The sequence below is a fragment of the Nanorana parkeri genome, unplaced genomic scaffold, assembly GCF_000935625.1.
Source record: "Nanorana parkeri isolate BGI_ZX_2015 unplaced genomic scaffold, ASM93562v1 scaffold251, whole genome shotgun sequence".
NCBI lineage: Eukaryota > Metazoa > Chordata > Amphibia > Anura > Dicroglossidae > Nanorana > Nanorana parkeri.
This window is the reverse complement of record NW_017306519.1, coordinates 1,569,824-1,583,097: the sequence shown is the minus strand read 5'-3', so window position 1 is coordinate 1,583,097 and position 13,274 is coordinate 1,569,824. Positions and strand designations below refer to the sequence as shown.

The window sequence follows — 13,274 nt, the reverse complement described above, 5'->3', positions numbered from 1 at the left end:
GAGATATTTTGGTGCTGGAGTCCCCAAATGGATCAAAACAGTATCCGTGGGTGACTCATCCCAGCAGACTTTACCCATAACTGAAATATATATATTGGGTTGACTGACCCTTAGACTTCTCTGAATGATCGTGTTATAGTGTTGTTGCCTCTTTATAGTATTTGCCAGGCGGTGAGTCACTGGAAATGGGAGAGATGTTTTGGTCATTATGCTGTGGGGGCATCACACATCAACACTCCTGTCTCTCTTGCATTGCGTTGGCGAGGACTGCAGGATTGTCACATAATTAGCTCTTAACATGAGTGTTTTTGTCATCCTTTCTTTTAACACTCACAACAAAGACTTAGGAATTAATTTACCATCCTCCCTGGTTTGTAAAATCCCCCTTATGTGTAACTGGTTACCTCCTGTAAATAGTATGGGGGGGGGAATCGAATGGCACATATATATAATCCAGACATATAAGCTAAATATGTAAGGAAATAGACAGAATAGGTGCTATTGTTTAAATAGGAGCTTGCATCAAAAACCTTTTCATATGCATGCCTGCTAAGTAACGTGTATCTCCTTCCTGACAGATTTTACTGACTGTGTGCCCTGTTGATACTGCCCTTTGTTGGTATTGTAATCACATCTCCTGCCTGCGAAGTTTAAAGCAGTGCTCCAGACAAACACCTAAAGGCACTATTAAAATAAATATATTGGAGCTGTTTATCCCAGCCATATAATTTTATAGTTCGGCCAATCCAGTTCTGAGATTTACAGAGCCCTGCCAACACAGCACAGCCAACATTGTGACAATCACTTTCCTTTGGTGCAGTTAAACAGTACAGCTAGGTTTAACAGGTCCAAAGAGCAGAAGCAGACTGATGAGGTCATCACTCTGCTCTCTTCACAGACAGCAATAATAACCTTCAAGGGTTCTTACCCTTCTCAGCATTATCCAAATCTGGAGAAAAATGATTTGACTTTATATCTTTAACAAGCTCTTCTTGTTTTCCTCCTTTTGTTTCGGTTTTTTTTTTCTCCATTTTATTAATTCTCTCTTTTCTCCCCACATTTTTTTCTTCCACTGTTTCTCTGTCTTCCTTTCTTTTGCCTTCTTTCTTGCTATCATTCCTCCCTCTCTCTTTCTCGTACACTCATAAAATGCAGTATCACTGTAAGCTGACGTCGCTATATAAATACCTGTGAGAAATAAATAAATGCCACTGTTTCTGTATGCTTGTAAATCACTTAAAACAAAACCATACAAGACCAGACTCTTTCCAGAGCGGCACACAAATTTTATGTGTTCCTTGTGTCAGGGCCTCACATTTCTTACATTAGTGACCATGTTTTTGTCTCCATGGCAACCTAGAGTCCAGCACTGGTTAAACATCATTCACCATCAATTAAACTACAAATGCAACATAAGCAGTGAAAGTAATTTAATATAGGAAAAACTTTTTTTTAGATGGTAATCTTACTATGTATGGTTACTTTTTAGATTTTCCAACAACAAAGCACTGTGAGAGCCTTCCTAAACAATCTAGCTGGTTTATAGCCTATTATTATAGGGTTTATATAGGGCAAGCTCTTTCACTACATAGTTTAGTTGTCGGTATATGTAAAGGTGATTGTTCAATCAGATTAAAATGTGTGGCCAGCCTAAGGGGACTTTGCCTCCCTGCATGGCACGTGGGGAAGATGCAGGCCTTCTTTTTCTATTATAGCGAGCTAACTAAACCGCAGAGCTAACTAGCTAGACGTTGCCTCCCTTTGTCCTCTTTTAACCGAATACAGCTTTGTAGTTGTAAGGGGTTAATATCATTTTACTGTACATGACCCTTTCTAGGAGCGTACTGTAAAAGATAATTCAGGAGAAACCCAATTACCCAAATGCATGGAAAATCAATACTTGCCGCTTTGCACAAAGATTCCATGCTATTAGGGCTTTGATTGATGAGCATATGGTGGATTGGCATAGTTCCTCCAGAAATTAATTCACAAGTTTGTCTCCATTCAGGTGGTGACCCGGCTTATTCATCTGCTCGGAGAGAAGATTCTTGGCAGCTTGCAGCAGGTCAACGGGCCCCTTGCAGGTGAGAAATTGAGCCCGGGCCAGCTGGGAGGTTGTTAATTGTTTAGGAATGGGGCTGTATGCCAGCCAAGTCAGAATCATTCCGTTATTATCAGAACATCCTAAAGACCCAGAATCCTCTGTTTCTTCATCCTAATGTCTGCTGCAGCTTAACATGTTTGCAGGTTCTTTTCCATTAGCTCTTAAAGAACACCTGTCACAGCTACTGTGGGTAGTGCTGAAGAGAAATAATCGCCTTCCTTTCAGAAACCATGAGTTGTTTTTGTAGCACCTGGTCTGCCGCAAAACTACCCTGGAGTCCTTAAATTCTCCTTTACATCAGAGCTAAGAGCCGCAAACACTATTTAGTAGTCCAATGTCAGCTTCTTATGTGGCATTGTTGTTGTTTTTTTGCTTTTTTTTACCAAATCTTAAATGTTTAATCTTTAAATCTTACATGTTATATGCCCACAGGTAGAATACATTCAATTAGTCATGTATATGTAAATACATTACCAATGTTTGCAGCCAATAGCAATAATACATAACAAAAGAGAAACAAGAAATTGTTTTACTTTTAATATGCATAATTCTTACACAATCCCCAGGCAAAGAAAACTGCAGATATGATTGGCAGACTTTTATAAAATGTGCCATACACATTCATTTTTTTCTGAAATGGTCTGAACGAGAGAAACAGTGTGAAATCTCTCCCACCAGGAGATTCCCCTTGTACACAGCTGCTTCAATACCCAAATGGTGACTGCACCTGATTGGCAGACAATTTTCCATTCTTCCCCACCCACGGCTCAAATTAAGTCCATTCACAGTAATTGAATGAACTGAATATCAAGTCGTTTGTGGCCAGCTATACTTTTCTCTAGCCAGTCTCTGACTCTTGTATGCAGTACCATTTCTGTGCGCCAAGCACTATAAGGTGACCTCGTGCTTTGCCAATGCAGATCAAAGCAACAGGTTCATTTAACTTCCTCCCTCCCCAGCTGCACCTACTCTCCTTCCCCTAGGCCCTTTGATGCTGCTCTATTGAGAGAGGAAGTCCCGTGCAATCTCCAAGCCATGATTTGTAGCTTACACATAGCAAATGACTCTCTACCCACCACATGTGGAACGACTGGGGGAGGAAGCAGAGTGAGTCACACTTTGTATCAGGTACTGTTTTGTACTGGTCATCTCTCTAAGCTCCCAGTGGTGATTATGGAGTTGTGGGGGAGTAAAGGATAGGTGAATATGTGCTGCAGGGAGAGGGAGAATTAAGTTTAACCAATATATTCTCTGTATATCAGTTTATACTTTCTGTGACCAGGCTGTTACTGATTATTGACCCTGTACAGGAGCTGTGAAATTGGGACTAGGATTAGACAAGTAAAAAAAAAAAAAAAGATTAGACAAGTGACAGGAGGTGTAAAGCAGGACTAGGATTAGTCATGTGACTGGAGGTATACAGTTGGGACTGGGATTAGGATGACCTGGTACAAGTCATGGACAGGATGGTGTCCCAAGAACATCAGGATTTATAAAGTGGGGTGGTACAGTGAGTCAGGAATGCTGGTTGAAAGGCAGAAAATCTAGACAAAACCCTAGAGAGGCTGTGTATGCTGAATGCATTTCATGGCTTGATTACTCTGACGTGTAAGAAGCGGTGTCAGTTGAAGCAGTGCGGTCACCTGATTTGTAGCTGCTCTCTTTTGTAGTGCATGCTAAAGAATAAAGGAGAGCTTCTGATATGGCAGCATCACTCTTTTTACTAGGCTCTCGTTACTCACTGCTGGCTTATCACAAAGCTGGCTGCATGTTTCGTTGTTATGTTGCATCTAATGACTTATTTGTGATAAAAATCATTTTAGGAACGCCACAGGGAACTGGAGTGCAGCTCACGGATGGGCACAGGGGATCATTAGTGTAACCCAAACCCTGCAGCATTTTTTGACCTTACGTGGCATCTTCCGAGCTTTGTTTGTAGGGAGGATAACGCTACTCTTTTCTCAGCTGCCGAAGCTTTTCCACATAACCTGCTGACGGTGCTCGGTCAGTGGCTGTAATCGGTCTGAACGGGATGTTTCCTTGGTTACAAGTCAATGACTCATCTTTCCCTGCGGAGACTCAGCATGCTGCCTGGCTGAAAAGCACAACTAGCCAGCATGCCTGGGCATAAATCCGCACGGTCTGCATCCCAGTTGATCTGCGCCTTTTGCCTTCATCAAGCCCTGCTTATTAAGCATATAAAGTTAGTTAATTGATTCCTGGTATGTGAGGGTGCCTGGACACTCCTGTATTGCAGCTTCATTGCTGTATATCTGCATTGTAAGAGCTCTGCGCACTGCTGCCTCTGACTGCTAGTCTTACCTGAATTGGATTCAGATTTGGTCATCTCACTGTTTCCTTACTGGAAGCTCGGACATGAGGAAGCAGAGCCCTGCCTCTACCAAAATGGCCACCTCCTCACAGAAACACAGTGCAGAACAAGGCATCAGTAATGGGGAGCGATCTGCTGCAAGGAAACCACAGGCAATACTGGCAATATTATCAAACCCCAACATTTTTTGAAAAATGCCCTTAAATTCCCCAAAACACAATTAAATACCCATTTTGTTTATAAAATATGAGGTTACAACGAGTAAATTGATACCCAACATGCCCAGGTTAAAAATTGTGTGCGTCCGTGAAACTGACAAAATTCAGTACCCCAAAAAGTCCATAGATGACGATTTAAAAGGTCATCAATTTAGAGATATGCATAAATATTGGCCTTAAAGTGATTGCTTTGACTCCGTCGTGCGTGGCGATACCCAACATGTGTAGCGCGATCGTTGTTTTCATACATAGGTGCACCCAACGCTGTTGGATTTTTCTTGTTCAGTCCCGCAGGTTAAACAAGAAACAACTCTTGATTTCCCCATTCATGTTAACAACATGGAGCGGGGGATTCTGCAGGGGGGAATCCCCCGTGCCTGTGTCTTGTATTCTGATTGGCTGCAGTCACTTCGGTTGTGATTTTTGGGACCGGTGACAAAAGTCAATTGAAAGATGACTTTGTGTTGAATGGAGGCGGCCGTCAACAAAGCCACACACTGGTTGAATTTTAACCAGCTGGCCAGTTTAATTTACAGATTTTTACAGATTACAGATAGGTGTACTGTGGGTTCTGTGATGCTGCACCTCGAGGGGACGACTGTGACAGGTCCAGTGACCAATCTTGCTGTAGTCCAGGAGAGATCGTGTGGTAAGCTACACCGTTCCTCCACCACACTATCTCTCCTGGACCCCACTACAGCAAGATTGGTCACTGGAACCGTCACAGTCGTCCCCTCGAGGCACAGCATCACAGCACCCACAGGATACTGATCCTCCACTCGGGCTGCATGAAACTCTGTCCTCGCCAACACCATGTAAGTCCTCTTTCTCTTACAGCATACCCAAATTCTAATGGTAAAGTGTATGCCCTCCTGTTTGTATTTTTGGAAGTTTGTCGTACAGGTATCCCCGCCTGGTTTCTCTGAGCTGCTCACTTATCATTTTGCCCACCACATTTAAGTTAAAATACCCCTCTTCTTTTGAGAGCGCTGTACATACTTTTTTTGTTACCTCGTTTACTAAGCTTAGGTGAAATTCCCTTGCAAAATGAAGAGCCTGTTTGCCTTTAGTAAATCAATCCCATTAACTCTAACCCTCCAGGGTCAACCAGGCATTGAATAAGCAGGTTTAGGTGGGGTGGCCCTTTATCAACTAGCAGTGTCACATGCCTAAGAACTGCTTTGCTGCCTTAATATACCTTCAGTGGTCCTGTGGAATTTCATCCTTTTTAATGAAGTGAAATCTCTCTCTGCTATTCTAAAGCCACTGGCGGAACAATTCAGCTGTAACAATCCTGACTTTGTATCATGATCCAGCATTTTTTTTATCTCCTTCTCTCCTCACTTCAAATCCCAGTTTCTCTTTTGAAGTTTTCCGTGGAGGGGGCTGGTTTTGTTTCACAAGAGAGGCGAACGTGCCCAGGCTGAATTGCAGTTTTCTTTTTATTGTTATCCTTCTCGCACTGCTGACAAAAGTGTAAAGGTATCTTATTGAAAGGATTCCCAGCAGGCACATAGCAGAAGCAGAGAGGTACAAAGAGCGAGTCCCTCAGCAGAGGTCGGACCCCCAGCCGCCGCCGTGCCTTTTCATGACTGAGGACGTGCTGCTTCCAACAATAAACACATTGCATAACCGAAGCACATTGTGAAGGATTAAGTCTCTGATATCCATAAACGCCACAAATCCAGATTGTTTTTTCAGATAGAGACACCGCTGCTTCAGTTTTCAAAGCAGACAATACGGCATTGAAAGATTTAAAGGGCAACCCCAGACAAACAGCTCAATACATTGTGGAAACGCAGGTGTAGGAACACGTTTTTCTCTGCTGAAAAGATTTGTAATGTAATGTGTATAATGTTAGAATTTACCTGCTGTGCTATAATTATAGCATAAAGAGGGTGACATCACTATTCCGAGTCTGCAGGTTTGCAGCCACTTTATGGTTGTTATACTTACTGGGTTGCATAAGGATATGATGGATTTTAAAGGACTACATACACCAACTGAAGAGGTTTTTTTCTGTATATATTTAACTTTGAATGTACTATACTGTGGTTATATCAGCACTTGTGCTAAACTCCAGGAATTGTAAAAATTAACCCTTGCAGGAGGGCTACCACTACACTGCAAGGGATAACTGCGCGTTTTGGTCTGGGGGCTAAAATAAAGAAGAAATGCTCACCCGATCCTCTGTCCTGCTGGGCTGCTAGACCAGTCTCCGCAGCCTCTTTTTCCCTTGGGCTCCAGGACCCATGACATCATCATGTCTAATGCAAGTGCATTATTCACAAGGACTCAAAGTGACATTCCACTGCTGGAGCAGAGGGTGAGTGAGGTAAGCAGTGACTGCTGCAGGACCACGGGGACCAGGTGCGGCATTTGGCGCGTTTTCCTATGCGTCATGCACATGGGCCCAAGTGTTCTATGAACATCACAGAGAACTGGATTTGGCGCACGCGCAGAAGGTGAGGGTTGCTGACAGTCTGCAGGAAAGTAAGTGAAGGGGAATCTCCCAATGGTACACAGTTGGTAAAGAAAACTTGACAGGGATTTTTTTTTACCACTCCCCACTCTATCTGAAATAAAATGAAACGTTTTGGTTGCGGATATTCTTTAAAGTGCACCAGTGCTCAGCCCATGTAGGGCACAGCAAAAGGTTCACTTTAATGCCTGGTCAATGTAGCGACGTTTGCTCACCTTTGCTTTGCTTCACTTCCCTGCCTCTCTATTTGGGGTGAAGAAAAATACCTAGGTATAAGGAGCTTGTGACTCACTCAACTTCTTCCTATGTGATAGCATTGGTGTTTGCTGATACACTGCTGAGGCAGCCAACATGCTGACTTTCCTATTAAATAGAAGAGAACTGTGGTTTTGTTTAATCCATTCTGAAAGGGTTATGGTGACTTTTGTACATTCTTAAAAAAATAAATGCCAACTGGTGAATTTGTTTGCAAGGAAAAATGGCTAGTCACATGCCAAGCTGCACTAATCCGTGCACCAGATGGCATAGCTACCTGCCCTCTGTCAGAAAGAATGGAACAACAGAAGCAGAAAGCATGCCAGTAGGATTAATAGAGTTTTAGGTAGATGAATTTATATGTAAATCTTGATTTGCAGTGGCAGCCTATGTACGTCTCACATGGCATCTGTGTAACCAATGGCTTTACTATTTTACTTCTTCTCTTGTCCACAGGTCATGGACTGGGGCTTCATACCACTGGCAACAAGTGGGATTCTGGGAATCCATCCAGCAATCTCTCCACAGTAGCCATACTGCCAGTATCGGAAGATGTGCCGCTCACAGCCTTCACACTGGAACTGAAACATGCCCTGAGTGCAGTAGGTGAGGGTTTTCTTTTTAAACATTTTTTGCATAGGTATTCTGGAGATCAAAAACCATACAAATTTTAACCCACGTCAGTGATTTACATATAATACTGTCCACTCAGTCTTGTAACATAACATTGACTGGCAAAAAAAGAGGGTACTCAGTGATAAAGGATCACTGAGGGAAGATTGTTACCAAAGAAGACTGGGACGTGTATGGAAATATAAAAGTAGAAATTTTTATGTTGTCTTCCTTGAAAATCTTAAAAAACGACAAATGTTTGTCTAAAGCTATTCACTGACACTCTCTTTCGCAGCAATGGGCCCCACACACACAAAAGCAAAAATAGTTCAGCACAGGGTATATGAACTAGGGGGAAAAATAAAGGGTTTTCTTTTTGCCTGTCAACAATAACATGATCACCCTGCGGGGTCAATGCAGATTACTACTCTCCTCATTTTAGGGGTATTCTATCAGCGCACCCCTATTCTGGCTTACATAAAGTAACTTTCAGACAATTTTACCCAGCGTTTGATCACTAATGAATGAAAGTGATTGAAGAGACAAAGGCAATCTATCATCAATCTGCAGACTTTGATCACTGTTGTCACAAAGTACTTTGATGTCTTAAGATCCTTGTAAGTTTAATGCACTGGAATTCTAGGTCAGTGCCACAGAATGGCCTGCCTTTATAGGAGAACAGTTTTGCCATTGCAATATTCACATAGATTTAGGAACCAGAGGGTAGGATGCTGGAGAAGAAGCAAACCATGGACCCCAAATTTTATCACATAGTTGTGAATTTGTTTCTGCAATTAATAGGTTATTTTGTGCAGGGAGTGGTTCAAATAATGATATTCTTCCATGCTTCTAATGAGGGGGGGGGTGAGGGATACTTCCACGTCCAGAGGATTAACCTTTTAGCATAAAAGTATAGGCATAAACAGGTATCGGCAGGTCTCCCATTATGCCTAGCAGGCTGTTTTTAGTGCTAAGTATATTGGGTAGTCAAAGTATCATAGAGATAAAGTCATTTACCTCGCGCCAAAAGTTATGAATAAACCCAGAGTCCCAAAGGCAATGAAAAAAGTCAGCTTTCCATGAAACAATTTTAACCGGAATACTTTGTCCATGAGATGAGTAGACCACCTGTTTTGGCCTTTTTGATATTTAGGCCTAGAGATATTGCTTAGGGCAGCATATTATGTAGAAACCAGTTTGGTGGTTTCTGAGTAGTTGTTCAAGCGGCATAAAGACAGGGTGACACCAGTTGTGCCAATCTGAACATATACTGCATGTCGCAATTGTAGGTAGTGGAATTTAAAAGTAAATTTGAATGCAGTTATAAAATATATTTTCTTAAATGTTTTTTTAGCCCTAAACTTATATAAAATGAATACAACAAATGTATGGTCCTTTTTTGAAGTAAACCGTTCTTTATGGATTCAACTGACTGGTTCCTGAATTCTATGTAATTGTATCGGTTCACACATTACAACCTTACAAGGTACTTCGGTAACAACGCAGCTGTTTATTGTAACAAAAAAACCCCAGCGCTAGTCTTATGGACAATACAGATGGGTTCATAACTAACGGACTGCTAAATAATTCAGCATTTTAATAACCTTCATATCTCTATTTCCCTGTTGACTCTTCCAATCATCACTGTGTCTGGGATCAGCTGCAGGTCCTCTTCTAATCGGGAGGTTCATTCACTCCTGCCCAATGTATAGAAATTTCAGCAGAGCATCCAAGACACTTTCTGGTTGTTGTGAAAATCGAGACAACCCCCCTGCTCGAGTAAAGAGAGAGTGTCAGAAGCAGACCCCTCAGAGATCACACGCTAGAAATCTGCCTCATCCCAGCGCTCACACAAAACATAAATTCCTAATTTCTTCAGTGTCAAAGCATCTGTTTGTTTTTGTGCTTCAATCCCCTCTGAGCTCCGGCACAGAATATATTGTCGCTGGCGAGCACCATTGATGGGATTTGGCATCTGATGAAAGAAAATTTTCTTGGCTCCTGAATTTAAGATTTTGAGTAAGCATGAGTAACACGTGGTAAGGTGTAGAAAAGAGTGGTGGCAATAAATCGCCAGCCTAATGGAGACATTTAATACGCCCATGGACATTAGATGACTGTCTTCTGATCTGGCCAATTGGGAATTGATCCAATGTCCATACGGCAGTGCACAAGAGTCCCAGATATGTGTTTTTGGGGAACTAAACCATTTGAAAAACCTTATATGCTTGCTATTATTTTTGGTGTCAGGACTGTCTTTGTTCAGCTCTTTTCCGTTGCCCTAAATAGGAACACTCATTCAGCTAGAATGCTTTTGTTTAACAGAGAACCTAGCCCTGGAGACATTGGGAGATGGTAGGATGTTGCACGATCACCCAACCATTCTCTGATAAGCTTTTTAGAGACAACCCAATGTTTTTTTACTTGTAAGGATGGCTTTAAACATACAGATTGTTTCACTACTCCACTGTAGCCTGTACTTAGGGAGATCATGGGTTCTTTAAAGCATTTAGGGAGATCATGGGTTCTTTAAACCGAACCCCAAGAAAAAAAAGTGCCTTACAGCTTACCAAACCTTGAATGTGGTGGATGCTTTAGTTTACCTTAATCTGGCTTTCTTCCCCTTTATTTTCACCTGGTGATCTTGCCAGTAACACACTTCCTGTCCTAGCTAGAAAGCAGTAGATATATGCAAAAAGTTATTTATTTATTTTTTAAAGCCCGCTTTAACAGCGGTTTCTACTTACCCCATTTTCGCCGCATCTTGGGGCAGGCGCATGCGCAGTTCGGATTTTCGGCCGGGAGACGAGAAGAAACGCGAGGTAAGTCTATGGATGCGTGCACCCGCATGCAGACACCACTGGATCGGAAGTGCCTCCAAGGACAGAGGAGTCAGCGCTGGATCCGAGAGCCGCAGCACCACTGGAGGGACAGATGAAAAGTACAGGAATGAAGAAGAAGATCGGATTAAGAGACATCATTTAAGGTAAGTGCTTTAATTAACATTGAGGGGGAGTGAAAATTTTTTTTGACTTTAATGTCACTTTAACAGACCAAAAGGGACCAACTAAGAGAAGATAATTGTTTAGAATTTACATACATTTTTAGTATAGATAATAGTGAGTCTAGGTAATCGTGTCCTGGTTTTAATGATTCCTTATTGTAGGTTCATTCCATTCTATTGTATCCTCCAATAAGGAAGGAAAAGTAAGGCTAACCATATGGTGACATTTGCTGCCACATTCTTTAAGTATACCTGACATACAAAGGTATGTTGCATACCATTTATGGCCTTCTTTTAAAAATGCTGATTTCCTGGCTTTGTCTGGCCTTTGTTACTTTCGAGTCACTGAGCTGGAACAAGCACGCAGCAAATGGCAGTCTGTAAAAAGATGGACACTCCACCCGCTACTGCCACCACTTTTTATATTCAATTACTCTATTGCATAATCCTCACCGCCCAAAAACTATCATTGCAGCAGGTCAAAATCAGCAATAACAGACCCCATAAACTATCCTGATGATTTGTATGTGCTCATATGTATGTGTATTTAATATATCACTTGTCCTGTAGTGGCTTTCCTTAATGCCAACTCGTCATAAATAGTGCAAAACAAAATGAGTGTGATGATGCTTTTTGCAAGCAGCTCTACCTGTTGCACCAGGCTATACACTGTCTCTAAACCCGTGCTCCAACATGCAAACCTTGCAGGTGGCAGCAGGGGCAGGCGACAGTTAGGGCAGATGGCCCAAAGCAAATAGGTCTATCCATACTTTAGGAAACACTGCTTTAAAGTATTCCCCTTTGCTCCTTCCCTGACAGCTACATAAAAGTGCATGCAGGGAGGAAGAGGAGAGGTCTATGATGTGCAAGGAAGGATGGGGTTTACTAGGAAATTGACTCTTCCTGAATCACAGGATACATTCAGTGAAAACCCTTCATTGAAATGATCGATAGATCCAGAGATACAGGCAGATTAAGTTATATGCAAATCTTGGCTTTTCCTCTAAAAGTCAAGGTTGACCATGCCCCCTTTTAATCCTCCCAAATGGTGCTTTATTATCTGCTCAAAGCTACCAGTGTAAAGGGTTTCCATATCTCTCAAAGAGTTAAATCTCTTTATCTTTAAATTTTTATCCTGTCAATTCTTCAGAAAATAAAAATGCACCACTAAGCTGCGTCCCCCTGCCTCAAAACCACCCTCTTCCTTTTATAATGAGAGTGTACTAGGAAAGGTTGAACGCGGGCCAAGTTTCATTCGTAATCAGAGCAGGAATATTGGTCTGCAGGAAAGCCATTTCCACACTATTTCATCTTGTAAAATAAAGGGCATTTTAGCTGTTTTAATTAAATCTTGGCAGCGGCAGAATTATTACTAGATAAGATTTGCTCCTGGAAATCGATACACAGTTGTATATGTAGCGGGATGTAAGAGTACTTTCAAGAGCAGAGCGATGAGTGCTGTGTTCATAAGGAGCTAAAATACAACGTAGCTCTGTTTTCACTTACTGTTTAAAAATCTCCTTTCCTGCATTCATTAGGATTTAATGATGCGGGATTTCTCAATGACTGCCAATAACAGAAATACCGTTTTTTTCTTGTTTTGGCACTTTGTCAAGCAGTTTCCATCACCCCTATTAAGCCCACTCTGTGTTTGTTACTGCTTTAGGTGATTTAAGCACAGACTATCAATTCTTTGCGGTTTCCAAGGAGACTCTGGTCAGATAGACCTTGTCCTGGGAAATGCGCAATTTACTTACCTGCCATTGTGAAATCTGGTTATTATAACCATTATCACTGGTGTTATCATGTCTCTGTACATTGTGCTCTTATTGCTGATCTCCAGACAAACAGTCAAATACACATACATGCATGCATACATTTTAAGTAGAACTCTGGGATCTGACACCCTTGCCCCCCGATGGTCCTCTACCTTTCTGGAGGCCTCACGCGTGCATATTGGGATTTTATATATATCTATATATATCTACAGATATGTATAGATATATATACTTGCTGTTCCAGGTTTGTTTCAGGTCACATGACATGTAGTGTTATCTTCCTCCCAATCTTCTAGTGGTAGGTGGCCCTCAGCGATGCAAAGAATGACATGAGTGTGTGGCGCAGGGCAATGTGGCCATTCCCCCGTCAGGGTTAAGGTCCATGACACCCTTCATTCACAGTATTTCCACAGTCTTCTGGACTAAATAACATTGAATTAATTGAATCCTTGAGACTGAGGGCATCTTGTGGCTGGGAAGGGGTAATGG

At 41.9% G+C, this 13,274-nt stretch overlaps 1 protein-coding gene across 1 annotated transcript in view; it reads left to right on the top strand.

Annotated features, from left to right (window-relative positions):
- Positions 1–13,274, top strand: part of PNPLA7 (patatin like phospholipase domain containing 7) — a 143,450-nt gene that overhangs the window by 55,436 nt on the left and 74,740 nt on the right. The window contains exons 14-15 of the mRNA XM_018556766.1: positions 2,009–2,084; positions 7,848–7,997. Of these exons, the coding sequence (XP_018412268.1) occupies positions 2,009–2,084; positions 7,848–7,997 (226 nt within the window). The remainder of the gene's footprint in view (positions 1–2,008; positions 2,085–7,847; positions 7,998–13,274) is intronic.